The following is a 17,144-nucleotide window of genomic DNA, read 5'->3' as shown; positions in this document are numbered from 1 at the left end:
ACGATCCTGACAGACCGCATTGCTTGTGTTTACATCAGTCAGAGGGGGGAGCCAGATTGCCCTCCCTTTAAGCAGAAGTGATGAGATTATGGAATTGGTGCAATCTCCCACAACGTTACACTGTCTGCGGTGTACCTCTCAGGTACACACAACTTAAAAGTAGACAGTCTCAGTCAGAAATTCTCTCACAACTGCAAGTGGGAAATACACCCGTCAGTACTCACAACCTATTCAGATGACACAGTCTGCAGATCTGTTCGCTGCTCGCCTGAACAAGAAGTGTCCACGCTACAGCTCTACAGAGGAGATGGGACAACACTCTAGGTGAGGCTCCCCCAATCCTCTGGCACACGGATCTTCTCTACGCCTTCTCTCCCTTTCCCTTACTTTCAAAGGTCTTGCTGAAAATAAAAAGGGATAGAGCTAATGTAATTTTGATCACTCCTACTTGGCCAAGACAGACCTGGTACCCTTACCTGTCACAGCTTGCGCTGATCTCTCTCCCGGCTATTCTGCACCTCCTCTCACCGAACAAAGGACATACCTTACGTGCAGAAATGGTCTAGGTTTCAGATTTGGTGCACGTCCCAACAAATCTCCCCAGAATCTGTGACTCTTCCACATATCCTAGACTGTGCTTTACCCTAAAACGGTCTGGATTATCTCTAAACTCAGGGTCCACCTAGCAGCTATTAGGGACTTTTACCAGCCTGTAGAGGGGTCCTGAAGGCCAAATAGAGGCTGCTAGGTAAAAGATTGAAGTCCAGGACCTCTGTGGTAGCATTCTCTGAAATACCTCCAGTTCCATGCGCAGGGGCATTACAGGCAGAAGAGCAGGGTCTCAATGTGTGGATGAGACGATGGTGTAGGGAGGAGTTGAGATTTATTAGGAACTGGGGAAACTTTTGGCAAAGGGGGAACCTATACAGGAAGGATGGGCTCCATCTAAACCAAAATGGAACCAGATTGCTGGAACTTAGTTTAAAAACTGTTCTGTGACCTTCTTAATTTTAAGGGCTGGGGGAAAGCCGACAGGTGCAGAGGAGCACATGGTTTGGACAGAGACATCCCTTAAGGGAGGATCTATTAATGGAGTTTCCCTATGCCTTAGTAAGGAGGAGAGGATGGAAGATGATAAAATACGGGTAGGATCTGATGAGTAACAGTCAAATGAAAAAAGTCCCATTCAATTACATCATGTAATGGCACGCAGCTAAAAAGTGACAAGTTTTTAAAGTGCTTATATATAAATGCGAGAAGTCTAATTAATAAGATGTGTGAACTCTAGAGTGTCTTGTATTAAATGAGGATATTGATATAATAGGGATCACAGAAACTTGGTGGAGTGAGGATAATCAATGGGACACAGTAATACCAGGGAACAAAATATATCTGAAGAATAGAATAGGTCATGCTGGTTAGGGATTGGCGCTATATGTGAAAGAAAGCGTAGCATCCAATGAAGTAAAAATCTTAACTGAACCAAACTGTACCATAGAATCTCTATGGATGGTAATTCCATGCTCTAATAAGAAGAATATAGCAGTCGGGATATACTACCAACCACCTGATCAGGATGGTGATAGTGACTGTGAAATGCTCACGGAGATTAGAGAGGCTATAAAAATAAGAAAATAGGGGATTTCAGCTCTCCCCATATTGACTGGGCACATGTCACCTCAGGACGGGATGCAGAGAGAGTTTCTTTACACCTTAAATGACTGCTTCTTGGAGCAGCTAGTCCTGGAACCCCCAAGAAGAGAGGCAATTCTTGATTTAGTCCTTAGTGGAGCACAGGATCTGGTCCGAGAGGTGAATATAGCTGGACTACTTGGTAATAGTGACCATAATATAATTAAAATTAAAGGCCCTGTGGCGGGGAAAACACCACAGCAGCCCAACACTGTGTATCATTTAATTTCAAGAAGGGGAACTACACAAAAATGAAGACGTTAGTTAACTGGAAATTAAAAGTTACAGTGCCAAAAGTGAAATCCTTGCAAGCTGCACAGAAACTTTTTAAAGACTCCATAATGAGGCTCAACTGAAACGTATACCCCAAATTATAAAACATAATAAGAGAACCAAAAAAGTGCCACTGTGGCTAAACAACAAAGTAAAAGAAGCAGTAAGAGGCAAAAAGGCATCCTTTTAAAAAAATGTAATTTAAATCCTAGTGAGGAAAATAGAAAGGAGCATAAACTCTGGCAAATGAAGTGTAAAAATATAATTAGGAACGCCAAAAAAGAATTTGAAGAACAGCTAGCTGTTCAAAGTAATAGCAACAAATTTTTAAGTACTCCAGAAGCAGGAAGCCTGCTAAGCAGCCAATGGGGCCACTGGACAATCGAAATGCTAAAGGAGCCCTCAAGGATAAGGCTATTGCGGAGAAACTAAATGAATTCTTTGCATCAGTCTTCACAGCTGAGGATGAGGGAGATTCCCAAATCTGTGCCATTCTTTTTAGGTGACAAATCTGAGGAACTGTCCCAGATTGAGGTGTCAGAGGAGGTTTTGGAACAAATTGATAACAATAATAAGTCACGAGGACCAGATGGTATTTACCCAAGAATTCTGCAATTTCACATCTGAATTCCTTCAGAAGTACTAACTGTAGTCTCAAAAAGAAAAGGAGTTCTTGTGGCACCTTAGAGATTAACAATTTATTTGAGCATAAGCTTTCGTGAGCTACAGCTCACTTCATTGGATGCATACTGTGGAAAATACAGAAGATGTTTTTATACACACAAACCATGAAAAAATGGGTGTTTATCACTACAAAAGGTTGGGGGGCTGTCTTGCCTACAGGACAAGGAACCCTAACCCAGGAACCTATCCTTGTAACAAAGCCCGTTGCCAACAGTGCCCACATATCTATTCAGGGGACACCATCACAGGGCCTAATAACATCAGCCACACTATCAAAGGCTTGTTCACCTGCAGATCCACCAATGTGATATATGCCATCATGTGCCAGCAGTGCCCCTCTGCCATGTACATTGGTCAAACTGGACAGTCTCTACTTAAAAGAATAAATGGACACAAATCAGATGTCAAGAATTATAACATTCAAAAACCAGTCGGAGAACACTTCAATCTCTCTGGTCACTTGATTTCTGATCTCAAAGTGACTATCCTTCAACAAAAAAACTTCGAAAACAGACTCCAACGAGAGACTGCTGAATTGGAATTCATTTGCAAATTGGATACAATTAACTTAGGCTTGAATAGAGACTGGGAATGGTTGAGTTATTATAAAAAGTAACCTATTTCCCCTTGTTTATTCCTTCCCCCCCCACACCCACACTGTTCCTCAGGCGTTCTTGTTAAACCCTGGATTTGTGCTGGAAATGGCCCACCTTGATTATCATACACATTGTAAGGAGAGTGATCACTTTAGATAAGCTGTTACCAGCAGGAGAGTAGGGTGGTGGGAGATAAAACCTTTTGTAGTGATAAACACCCATTTTTTCATGGTTTGTGTGTATAAAAACATCTTATGTATTTTCCACAGTATGCATCTGATGAAATGAGCTGTAGCTCACGAAAGCTTATGCTCAAATAAATTGGTTAGTCTCTAAGGTGCCACAAGTCCTCCTTTTCTTTTTGCGAATACAGACTAAAACGGCTGTTACTCTGAAACCTAACTGTAGTCTGTAACCTATCATTTAAATCAGCTTCTGTACCAAATGACTGGAGGATAGGTAATGTAACGCCAATTTTAAAAAGGGCTCCAGAAGTGACCTTGGCAATTACAGGCCAGTAAGCCTGACTTCAGTATCAGGCAAACTGGTTGAAACTATAGTAAAGAACAAAATTGTCAGACACGTAGATGAAGATAATTTGTTGGGGAAGAGTCAACGTAGTTTTTATAGAGGGAAATCATGCCTCACCAAATCTACTAGAATTCTTTGAGGGGATCAACAAGCAAGTGGACAAGGGGGATCCAGTGGATATAGTATACTCTAGATTTTCAGAAAACGTTTGACAAGGTCCCTCACCAAAGGCTAGGTTAATTGAACTGATTAACCCCTTACAGGAAAGGCAATTCAGTACAGCTTCCCTGTGTATATTTATGACAAGGTCCCTCACCAAAGGCTCTTAAGCAAAGTAAGCTGTCATAGGATAAGAGGGAAGGTCCTCTCCTGGATTGGTAACTGGTTAAAAGATAGAAAACAAAGGGTAGGAATAAATGGTCAGTTTTCAGAATGGAGAGAGGTAAATAGTGGTGTCCCCTGCAGGTCTGTATGGGGCCCAGTCTTATTCAATATATTCATAAATGGTGTGGAAAAAGAGGTAAGCAGTGAGGTGGCAAAATTTGCAGATGTTGCTCAAGATAGTTAAGTCACAGGCAGATTGCGAAGAGTTACAAAAGGATCTCTCAAAACTGGGTGACTGGGCAATAAAATGGCAGATGAATTTCAATTTTGATAAATGCAAAGTAATGCACATTGGAAAACATAATCCCAACTATACACATACCACTCAAGAAAGAGTCATTTTGGATAGTTCTCTAAAAACATCCACTCAATGTGCAGCAGTTGTCAAAAAAGCAAACAGAATATTGGGAATCATTAAGGGATAGATAATAAGAGAGAATATCATATTGCCTCTATATATGAATCCATGGTATGCCTACATCTTGAATACTGCGTGCAGAAAAGATTCAGAAAAAGGCAACAAAAATTATTAGGAATATCGAACAGCTTCCGTATGAGGAGAGAATAAGTGGAAAAGAGATGACTAAGGGGGGATATGATAGAGGTCTATAAAATCATGACTTATGTGGAGAAAGTAAATAAGGACGTGTTATTTACTCCTTCTCATAACACAAGGACTACAGGTCGCCCAATGAAATTAATAGGCAGCAGGTTGAAAATAAACAAAAGGAAGTATTTTTTCACACAACACACAGTCAGTGTGTGGAACTTTTTGCCAGAGGCAAAACTTTTTGTTGTGAAGTCAAAGACTATAACAGGGTTCAAAAAAGAACTAGATAAGTTAGTGGAGGCTCTGCCCATCAATGGCTATTAGCTAGGATAGGCAGGGATGGTATCCCTAGCCTCCATTAGTCAGACGCTCGGAATGGGTGATGGGATGGATCGCTTGATGAGTATCTGTTCTGTTCATTCCCTCTGGAGCACCTGGTATTGGCCACTGTCGGCAGACTGGATACTGGGTAGCTGGACCTTTGGTCTGACCCAGTATGGCCATTCTTCTGTTCTTCTGCAAGGAGAATTGTTTGTTTGAAAAGGTCTGCTTTAAAATGGCATTTAGATGGTTGAGTAACAAGTGTAGCAAGAAGTCTCACTTGTTGAAATTTTGCATATATAGTACTCGTGTGTGCTTAGCCAAGTTTGTTTGGAGGAAACACTGTAATAAACTGTTCATTTCCAATGTTTGAAAAATTTAAACATGGACATTATCTCAGTTCTGTACAGAAGTGTAATTTGGAAAGGTGAAGGACAAATTTGTGTCAGTTTATTAAATCTTTGTGACCTCTTCTGCTGATGCCTTAAAATATGGTCTTTGTACTACATATTTGCCAAATTATGCAAATAAAAATTTCTTAATAATATACAGTAACTTACAGTGAAGTATATAATATCTTTGAATTTGGCTTAAGTTTTCATTAAAACTTTAAAAATAAACAGACCCTCCTCCCCCCACCCCCGAAAAAAACCTCCCCAAGAATCTGAACTTGTAGAAAACCGCAGTAGCTTTTAAGTTAAACATTTCTTACCCAGAACTGGTCACAATCCAGTTTGAAGTCACACTGTCTTTGAAGGTGCCTTAACTTTAAGATTTGAAATATCAACAATATCAGGCTTTCACTTTTTTCTTTATTGATGATCTGAATTGTGATGTCCCCTGACTTAACCAGGGGTGCTGATTTACACCCACCTCTTTAGGCTTCAGAGCCTGAGCTGAACCTTGGAAGAGTTGTCCACACGGATACTTCTAGAGCACTAGGATGACCTTCAGTAGCCTGAGTCTGTTGTCCCAGGGTGGGAGGTTTGCTGCCATGGGCTATTTAGACGTACCCTTAGTGTTTTGTCTCTAAATCTTCAGTGCCCCAGTATTCCAAACTCCTGTAGGTTTTTAGGTTAATATAAAAAATTGATTGCAAATTTCTTTGATAAAAGTTAGTTTGATGACATTTTTGGTTTAATGTTTCAGTCAAAAATTGAGTTTTTTGTCAAAATAAATTTTCATGTGTTCAGTTTCTGATGAATTTTTGTTTTTTGATAAGCCTTTCAAATTTGTAGAACAGTTTCTAGAAAACCATTTTTTATTTCTGTTGAATTTTTCCCAAGAAGGGGAAACATTTCCCAACGAGCTCTAGTTAAAACTACCAAAACCAAATTAGGGTTTTTAATGCATTCAAAACTCAAACAGCTGAGCTGTCTATTCAAAACTAGCAATTGCTTGTAGCTTGAGAGCAAGCTTGGAAACTGTCAGCCCAAAATGAATTTGATAAAATTCCGAAGAACTTAAAAGGTGTGCTAGGATAGAAACTATAGCTCAGGATTTTTGTTGTTTGTTTGTTTGTTTGTTTGTCATTTAAATAAATGGGATGGGTGTTTCACCCAGAATTGAAGTGAGCTGCACTGAAGTTAGTCTTAAGTGAGGCAAGGCTCCACATAATATGCTGCTTAAGAAACTATTAGCTAAATTAAGCATGTTGCACAGTAAAGATTACCATCATTCTGAACATTAATACTTTATTTCCCACCTTTCCATGAATGACATGCAAAAAGCCTAGCTTTTACAGAAGTGAATAGCTTCTGTATATGAAATATGTAAGGACTGAAAGGCAGTTCTTTCGTGCTGAAAAGCAATTTTTTTGCATGCTAGGTACTCTTCCTCTGTCTGTTAAAGAATTCAGCAGTGTGCCCACTGCGGTGCACCTTCAGTGTGCTAGCATGCTGCTTTAAAGTCTCTACCTTAATATGGTATCAGAAGGATAGCCATGTTAGTCTGGATCTGTAAAGGTGGCAAAGAGTCCTGTGGCACCTTATAGACTAACAGATGTATTGGAGCATAATCTGTTAGTCTGTCTATAAGGTGCCACAAGATTCTTTGCCGCTCCTACCTTAATATAGCCCTCCTTTGTATGGTGTCAACACAAGTCCTTAGGAGCTTTTATACTCCATGAACTGAACTGTTTTCCTGGAGAGCTTAAATAAATGTGAAGCTGGTATACTTTAATGCATTGTTTCTTCACAACTTTGTTACGATGCATAATAACTAACCAACTTTAGTGAAATGTTTATATTTTTGATCTGGTTTGGATTATTAGTTATACCTATACAGCAAAGCGTTAGCTGTCATCTAACTATTACTAAATCAGCTGTTGTAGTAGTTATTGCTGTTTATATCCCTCCTGCAATATAATTTGATGATCACTTTGGATAATAATGTCTTGGCTGATAAAGGAGTTTAAAAAAGTAGCTTTCTCTGTTATGTTAGGAAGAAACAATATGCCAAATTAAATACCGTACTTACGCAGAAATAAAATGTGAATAGAATAAAATAAAGCGTTAACTGTTCCTTTGGGTAAAGGGCTAGTAAAAAGACTTTTAAATAGCCTGATTAAAAAGTCCTATAGTCATGCTTTTGAGGATAGAATTTGACATGTTAATGCATCTTAAAATCTTTATAGAATTTGTAATAGATTATAACAGACCTATTTTTCTTATTTACAGAAATATTCATTGCTGCCTTACTTGATTTTAGTATTAAAACAGTTCCTTCTTCAGAGGGATTTGAATGAAGTTTTTACTGGTGGAATTAGCTCTTACAGCCTAATTTTAATGGCAATTAGTTTCCTGCAGGTAAGTTCTCTATTTTGTTTTAGTTACGCTGTTCTTAAATTTTAGTCTCTGCAGTGAATTCCCCAATTTTCAATTGGCTTTTAGTGACACACAGCTCTCCCTTTGTTAAGGCTTTGTGATCTCCATTCCCTGCAGGCTGCCTCTCGTAGCTCTGAGAGCTCTCCTCAGAGTATGGAGGAGAACAGCAGCAGAGGCCTCTGAAAATATTATATGATATGATCAATGTGGAGAGTGGCATAATGGCCCTCTCTACATGTCCTTTTTGTCAAACCTGCTGCCTAGAACTGTCCCTTCTTCTGGCAGAGGCTGCCAGTCGTCTGCCCCACCCCCTATCTGGTTGGGCTGCAAGCCAGCAGGCCACCCAACATGGTAGTCATTTCGCTAGAAACACTGGAAACAAACTGTAGTCAAATTATGGTAATGTTAGAGAGCCTCACTGAGTTCTCCATGACTACTCCTCCCTGATCTCTTTGTTACTCCTTCCTCCCTGTTACCAGATCGAGGATGGATGGAGGGGTTTCCCTGAGGGTCCTTGCATGCCCCTGAATTCCTTTGGAATCTTCTCTGCATCCTTTGCTTTCTTGCTTCCCTTGTCAGCAGACCTCCTGCTGTGCTAATGGGAGTAGGATTGGAACCAGGACAGCTGGGCCTGGCTGTTCTCTCACCCAAATGCCTGTTGTGATAAAGGCTACTTCTGACATACAAAGATGTATGTTTATGGAGCACACACAGAATTTTGATACCTTGTTAAAAAGGTAAATTTTATGTGTGAAACTTGTGTTCAGTATATTATAGGTGAGTCTGGTTGCCAAACACTTTCCATTATAAGACCTAGTTTTCAGTTGCTTATAGCTTTGATTGGGCTGAAACTTTTCCATTCTAGGGGTTTCCTTCAGACTGGCTCATTGCAAATTTCAGCTAAAATGATTTAAGCAGTTTCTTAGAACAAAGCTATGGAGAAATACAATCATAATTCAGTCCCTTTGTGTGGATGCACTATGATAGTCTTTAATTACATACTTTTTCCATATGGCCCATTTGTAAATGTTTGCAGAGTTTCTGGATTATTATAAAGACTAACTACAGTGAGTTGGCAGTCAGTTAACTCAGATTAAAAACAGGGCCTCACTCTGATCTAGGCATATGCTCCAGCATAGGCATTCTTTATGGGTAGCTTTGAAGTTTAGTTATTGGCTAGTTGTCTGCTGTGTGAGGTGTCTTCAAGTGTGTACATGTGGTAAAACATGGGGATGATGGTGAGAGGCCAGCTTTGCGTATCTGCTCTAGAATGCATAAGCATTTGCAGGGGAAACACGGAGTTCTATTTTCTGTCCACCTTCTGAAAACTGCCACCACTGCAGAATCCTTATGAAAACTTTAACCAATATTCCTTCATTAACTACGCATCAAATCTAAGTGGCAATTCTTCTCTGTTGCTTTTGGACTAGAAAACTAGACTAAGCAGAAAGATTCGGTTAAGTACCTATAGGTTCCATATAGTATTCAAGTGCTGCCCACTGTTGGTTACATTAGTGAAGCGAAGTTTAAGGAAAGCTTAGGAAAATTTAGTTGGGAAAGGTAATAGAATTTCAACTTTTAGGTTCATTCTGAGCTTTTTAATGAAGTGGCTGCAATGGACCAGTTTTATGTCTCACCATTAGTACATGGCTTGTCAGTTTGCTAGTATATGCCTATCATCTACCCTCACTCTTTTAGTAAGTATCAGACATTCTTCTTTACAGTTGCATCCAAGAATTGATGCCAGGAGAGCTGATGAAAACCTTGGAATGCTTCTAGTAGAATTTTTTGAACTGTATGGAAGAAATTTTAATTACTTGAAAACTGGTATTAGAATAAAAAATGGAGGTGCCTATATTGCCAAAGAAGAAATCATGAAAGCCATGACCAATGGATATAGACCATCCATGTTGTGCATAGAAGATCCTCTCCTCCCTGGTAAGATTACATAACTTTTTTTAAATACTTTTTTTTAAAATCAGAAATGTAGAGTATGATAAAAAGATCAAAGTTGTTCTTTGTTATGTGAAGGAACTACATTGTGTTGCTTTAAGATGTCCATGGGGGGAGGGAATAGCTCAGTGGTTTGAGTATTGGCCTGCTAAACCCAGGGTTGTGAGTTCAATCTTTGAGGGGGTCATTTAGGGATCTGGGGCAAAAATTGGGGATTGGTCCTGCTTTGAGCAGGGGGTTGGACTAGATAACCTCCTGAGCTCCCTTCCAACCCTGAGATTCTATGCTTCTATACCTTGTATTCTGTTAAGTTTACAAAGTGCTAGACTAAAAGCGCACACAAGAAAAAAATTATATATGATATGTAACATTCAGAATTATGTTGGTATATGTGAAGAAATGAGCTTACAATTTAGAATATTTACCTGTGTATGAATTTTACCTGAATTGTAGCTTCATCTGTTTGGTTATTGTATTTGTCTATTCAGTTTACCTGTTTCTGAGTCACTGACAAATCAGAAAATGACTGAATGTTTATGGATCAATGTCCTAAAAAAAGCACAAGATAGTCTTTTTGGGAGTACGCTGCATACCACCAGATCACACTAGAGAAGATGACGACTGGTTCCTTAAGCCCCTATCTGTAATATGTAGGAAAAAAAGATTATGGGGGACTTCAATCTGAGTGACACCTGCTGGAGATCTTGTGCTGCCAGTGCTAAACATCGTTGAAATTTCTAAATATTAAAGATGACAGTTTCCTAACTCAGAAAATTTTGCATCCAACTTGGGTTGGGGAATTTTATATCAGACCGTGCTTGACAGATAAATAGGAATTAATCACAAAATTAAATAGTGGTAGTTTAGGTACAAATGATCATGACTTCATTACATGTCATCACTACATTACTTAGTCTGCAGAAGAGAAGAATGAGGGGGGATTTGAGAGCTGCTTTCAACTACCTAAAGGGGGTTCCAAAGAGGATGGATCTCGACTGTTCTCAGTGGTAGCAGATGACAGAACAAGGAATAATGGTCTCAAGTTGCAGTGCGGGAAGTTTAGGTTGGATATTAGGAAAAACGTTTTCACTAGGAGGGTGGTGAAGCACTGGAATGGATCACCGAGGGAGGTGGTGGAATCTCCTTCCTTTGAGGTTTTTAAGATCAGGCTTGACAAAGCCCTGCTGGGATGATTTAGTTGGGGATTGGTCCTGCTTTGAGCAGGGGGTTGGACTAGATGACCTCCTGAGGTCCCTTCCAACCCTTATATTCTATGATTCATTCTTTATGCAAACAGAATAAAGTCCAAACCAGTTATGTATGTACAAAGGGGCCAGTTTCACAGAGCGGTAAATGATTGAGCCAAACCAGGTGAGAGGATTTAAATGTACAATTAGTAATGATTTATTAGCAACTGTTCTAGAGTATTTCACTAAATGCCTAGCAGGTCTGTCAAAAGAAGGCCATGCTAGTTAAAAACCAACATGGGTTGGAGGGGAAGTGAATGCAGCTATAAAAATTTAAACATATATAACAAATTGAAGCAAAAGGAAATGGATAGTAATAAATAAATTGGTAGCTACGAATTGTAGGAAAGTTAGAAGGGAAGCAAAAAGAACACAAATCTGCCAACAGAGCTGAGGATAATATCAGGAACTGAAAAGAATCTTAACAGTCCTGTTACTCAGTGGAAATGGTAGAATTGTCAATAATGCAGAAAAGGCAGAATGATTCAATTTGGGGGAAAAGCGAGATATATTTGTATGACAATATTGAGGATACACTTTATTTGAACAGTAACTTGGAAGAATGTTAAACAGTAGCTAGAAAAGTTAGACATCTTAAAACTAACTGCTCCACATCCAAGAGTTGCATCCAAGAGTTTTAAAAGAGCTGTCAGAGGAGTCTCTTGTTCATTAAAGTTGACTTTTAATGAGTCTTGGAACACAAAGTAAAGTTGTGCCAATATCTAAAAATGGTAAACAGGATGACATGGGTAATTATAAGCCTGTCAGCCTGATATTGGTCCTGAGCAAAATAATGGAATGACTGATATGGGACTCTATTAATAAAGAATTAAAGGAGGTTAATATAATAAATGCTACTCAATATGGGTTTATGGAATATAGGTCCTGTCAAAATAATTTGATCTTTTTTGACAAGATTACAAGTTTTGTTGATAAAGTAAAAGTGTTGTCATATACTTAAACATCTGTAAAGTATTGACTTGGTACCTCATGACCTTTTTTATTTAAAAACTGGAATGCAAAATCAACATGCACATTAAGTGAGTAAATAAAATATAACTGCAAATGAGGAATAGTCAAGTCGGGGATTTCTAGTCAGGGTTTCATAGGGATCAGTTCTTGACGCTACACTATTTAACACTGTTTATCAATGATCTGGAAGACAACAATTTCTAGTAACAAACTCTCTGAAGTTGCAACACTAGTTTACAGGCTTTCCTGCCTTTTTGTAAGGTTCTAATTACAGTGCATATCATTCCTTTCTTGGGTCACAAATAACTGAGGTTGTGTTGGTTTGGAGTTTTCTTGCTACGACAGTTGGCGGGTGATGGCAGTTCCCCATCTAACTTATGGACAACTACTAACCTTGTTTTGCTTTTCAATCTCTGTAGCATATTGAGTCTTCTGGTTAGTGTAGATGAGGTGAGAACAGGAGAGGCAGTGAACTCCAAAGTAACTAAAACTGTTAATTCAAAAAGAGAAGAGATTAGTCATGGGGGTATTCTGGTGTGCTTGATTATTCACATTAATATATAACTTATTTTAAGAAATTTCAGATACCTTCCCCATACAAATAATGCAGGGTAGATTGAAACTACTTTTAACAGGGATTACTTGAAATTTATTTTATAGATTTTATTCTAATCCTCTTTATTGGGATTGAGTTTTTTTTACGTTGCCACGCTTAAAAACTGGCATTCGTAAAGTGCCAGACGACAGTTACCTGACTGGCTGCCCTAATTCAGTTTGGCACTTTTGTTAGCACACTTTGGTGTGCAAGAACAAATTTTCAGCATGAGATCCTTCGGATAATCAACTCATACCATCCGTGGTGAAGCTTCTTTGGTACTGAGCTTTCAGGCTGACAGGATTTTCTGGTTACTAGTTTAAAAATGTGTTAATCGATAATTGTCACATTGTTACAGGAAATGACGTTGGCAGAAGTTCTTACGGTGCCATGCAAGTGAAACAAGTTTTTGATTATGCCTACATTGTTCTTAGTCATGCAGTATCTCCGCTTGCAAGATCATATCCAAATAGAGATTCTGAGAGGTAATAGTCCACTTCTTAAATATGCATATGTTTATGTAATCAGATAGGAATATCTAAAAATACTTTTTAAAATCTTCTCAAATATAAGAAGGGGTATTTATTTGTTGTATACTACCATTCTATTGAAATTTGCACAGATTTATTCATACTAAACTTTGTGTTGTAAGAATGCATGTTTTGGTGCACATGACTTGAAGTGTCTGTTTAGGGAAATGTAGCAGACTGCCTAACAAATCTGGTGGGAGGTGGGGGCTTTTATTCCTTTATCTCCCTTTCCTCAGCATGGATGGAATCTAGTAGGTATGCTGGTCTCTGTTCTAGATACATCTTCTTCTTTTCCTCAAGCAATCTATTTTAAATATTACTCAACAGTGTGCACTGCTTTCTTAAGTTCAGTGGCATATTTGTGCATGTGTAGCTATAAGATGCAAAGAATGAGGAGTGATGGCTAAAACAGACCACCTGAACAAAGCCAGGCTAGTGTTTACGCAGTTTTTAAATATTGCTTTAATAAATCACTAAGATAACACTATTCATGCTGTATACGTAATTTTCAAATGGCCATAAGTTTACATGTACTCATTTTTAAGCTTTGATATTTATAATGCATGTAACCTATATAGCATTTTACAGCAAAGTGCTGATGATTCGTCTAAGCTCTCTGCATTTGCAACTCCAGATGGACCTTGTATGTGTTAATGTGTTGAAGTAAATCCCTTAGGCCAGATTGGAGGCAGCTCTGCTGAAGAGTCTTGCTTAAGGCTTACCTATATGGGGAAACTTGTTGGCATAATTATGAATATAATTATACCACTAGTTATGGAATAAGTGTCTATATGGGGAGTTACCCCTGTATAACAAGTGGAATCATGGTGGAAAATTTCCCCATGTAGTTAAGCTTTTTGATTGCAGTGTTGGTATGCTCTGAAAGGCTAGACGTGGCAAAATGCCTCTACTGTTTTGCTGTCAGCAGAAAGTCTTAGCATCTCTGCTCTCTACCACAAAGTGGATTCAGTCTTTCACATTTCTGGGCCTACTGCAAGTGGCCTAATTCTTGCTTTTAACATGGTGACTGTGGATCTCCAGGCTTTCTTTTCTGTCATCTGATGTGCAGTCATGACCTCCCTGCTCACTTGCTGCTAGACTGACCCAGCTGGTACTCAGATTAGACTTTCCCCTTATCACTAAGGCAGAGTCTGTCAAGGAGGGGAAGGTAACAAGAGTAGTGCATACACAGCTATACAAAGTTAACCCCTTTGTATTTCGAGGTAATTCTGGGAACTAGCTATCAAAGACTCTGCATCCAACAATCTCTCGCTCCCTCTGCTTCGGTAGCAAGGGATGGAGCAGTTGAGGGGTCCTTGAGGTTTGTTAGGCCTTTGTGTGGTCATGTAGGGAGTTGCGTTCTGTGCTTGTGCTACAAGCTCTTGCCGATAATCTCTTACTTTGCCAGTGCATTTAGGCATACATGATAGAGGCACTCTAGACAAGGAAGCTTTAGATATCATTTTGTATTTCTTGGTCCTTTCAACTCCTAGCTGGAGAGAACAAATCACACAACCCATCCCTCTCAAACAAAGAACTGACATTTCTGAGGAAGGGGTAACTTCTTTGAATGCAGAAGTCTCGGATTTGGGAAGCACATGAAGGCTCTCCAAACTCAAACAAGACCTATAAGGCTTTGATTTTGGGACCAAACTCTAAAGCCTCAAGTCCATAAGATCATCTGTTAAAAACAAGGGGGTAGCTCAGTTTCCCTATCCCTAACTTCCATTCCTTAAGGCTTCATCCAGTTTTCTTTCCTAGGACAGAGTATCAGTATGGCTTTTCCTGCATTGTTTTTAGTGTGTTCCTCACTCTCTTGCCTTATCTTCCCCCCTGTTTATGGTATATGCTCTATCTCTTTCCCTTTCCAAATCTATCTCAATAGTTCTCTTAATTCAGGCCACTCTCCGTCCCCTATACTCCTGCACATATTATTGTCCCAGTTTGATTAACACGCAAGCTTGCAAAATTTGCCAACATTAACAACCAGAGAACTAAACTTACTTACTATGTTCGATATTGAAGGACAAATGTTCAACCATTTATATAGAAGGGAAGCTTAATGTCTGAGCAGACTTGGGAGTGAGACTCAAAAGTTGGACCAGATTCTGAAGCTAGGCAGACTCTACCAGACAACTAGATCTCTTCAGATATTTGGATAAGATAAATAAGTTTTTTATTGTCGGACATCTTGGTATGCCTTCACCTCTCTTCTCTGGGCCATGGTGGAGCGAACAATTTATTGTGCTTTGACATACCAAACAAGGTATGCCTAGCCAACTTGTTGGTTTTACCACAGCTTGTGTATGAAAAGTGTCTCTGTGTCACCTAGTGTGGAGTCCAGTCTTGTTTTATATCCCAGGATGATTCTTACATGTAGAACTGAGTGCAGAAGAGTGAATTTAGTATACTTCAGGTAATTCCTTGGTTGATAGACACTCCAATGTTAGTAATTCTGTTACTACATACAAGTAGGTCTGGATAGTGTCTGATGCCAGGAGAGTGGATCTCAAAATTGCACACATTAGGTAGCCTATCCTAGTTCTTAAATTCCAGAAAGACCTTAGTCTCAACATCCTGAGTAAAGTTACCAGCAGTGGGAACACTATCTTTTCAGGAGGCAGGAATCTTCATGTATTCTGCTTTTTTAAAAGAAGTCTTCGTGAACAGGATCTGTGAACCTGGTTTTTCAAACACTGACTTTACCTTTCAAATGACTAGGTATGGTTTCCTTTGTTACCTATAAGGAAATATCTTTGGTGGTCATATCTGCCCTCAGGGTCTCATTTGTTAAAAGGACATTACATTCCTTTGTGCATGGCTGAGACTCAGTTGCTCCCCCTCCAAGGGCAATCATCATCTGAGGATATACCAGTCTTGGGAGAAATAAGATCTTCAGTACAGAGGCTATGAAGGAGAACAGATTCTTCAAGATGACCATTTGAGGAGAGGAGATTGTAATAGAGGCTTGCAAAAGCATTCCTCTGATGTGAGAACTTGCAGTTTATTCTATGTTAACTTGATGGGTAGTAGAACCAACATCCCCTGTATTTGTATGCCAGTAACACTGGTGTTCCTAGGCTTTCCCCATTCATTACAAGATAGGCTGCTATTTGTTGTTTAAGAGTTTGGGTTATACAAGCATAATGTTTAATTACATCTAAGCTTGGAAGGATTAGATTTATTTATATCTAAATCTGGATAACTGTCGATTTCGCCATACACAAACTGATAAATATTTCCATCGATGATCAAAATTTACACGTAGGCAAAGAAAGACAATGCTGCTTGAGAACTTATTTGAGTTTGATTTAAGGCTATTTATTTTTTCTGTTTGGACATGACTGTTTGTGTTTTAATAGTTATACAGCGTTTACTTTTTGAATCTGTCTCTATTGTCTGACCCTCCCCCCATTATTTTGGGCCACCATGAAAATTTAGGTCAATAGAAAATTGGACTTCCTACTCTTGTCTTAATTTGTCACGAACCTATATCCATTCTGAGGTTACTTGCTGCTATCTGTTTTATTTGCTTAGCTTTACATGTTGAATTCTCTGGAAGCATTATTTGAGATGTATTGAAGGTCTAGTCTAAGCTCTATTCCCTTTGGAAAAAATCTTCAGAGCTGCCACAGATTGGTACTAAAGAACAGCTCTTGTTCAATAATGACATCTAATCCATCAATTGTTTCAATGTTGGAAATGACACACCAGGGTCTAGGCATAAATAGTAGGGTTTTAAAAACTATATTCTATTCCTTCATAAACACTTAAGGAAACAAACGGTTCCATTTTTCAATGACCACACCGTGATGTAAATGTTTCAAAATTTAAAAGTAGTACTTTAACACTCCATCTAATCACTTTAAAAACACTAATGGATCACCTGATGTAGACCTGATCCCTATTTTAATGATGAGGAAACTAAGACCTACTCTACACTGCGTGGTTAGGTTGACATAAGATGCCTTGCATTGACCTAGCTGTGGAA

At 39.0% G+C, this 17,144-nt stretch overlaps 1 protein-coding gene across 4 annotated transcripts in view; it reads left to right on the top strand.

Annotated features, from left to right (window-relative positions):
• The window catches only part of TENT4A (terminal nucleotidyltransferase 4A), a 148,466-nt gene that overhangs the window by 44,601 nt on the left and 86,721 nt on the right, over window positions 1-17,144 (top strand). For all 4 annotated transcript variants that reach the window (XM_084620256.1, XM_084620257.1, XM_084620255.1 and 1 more), the window contains exons 6-8: window positions 7,710-7,838; window positions 9,581-9,794; window positions 12,982-13,108. In XM_084620256.1, the coding sequence (XP_084476382.1) occupies window positions 7,710-7,838; window positions 9,581-9,794; window positions 12,982-13,108 (470 nt within the window). The remainder of the gene's footprint in view (window positions 1-7,709; window positions 7,839-9,580; window positions 9,795-12,981; window positions 13,109-17,144) is intronic.

This window comes from Lepidochelys olivacea (genome assembly GCF_965140295.1).
Source record: "Lepidochelys olivacea isolate rLepOli2 genome assembly, chromosome: 2".
NCBI classification, from domain to species: Eukaryota; Metazoa; Chordata; order Testudines; family Cheloniidae; genus Lepidochelys; species Lepidochelys olivacea.
The sequence above is the reverse complement of the archived record's forward strand: the minus strand, read 5'-3'. Positions and strand labels throughout refer to the sequence as shown.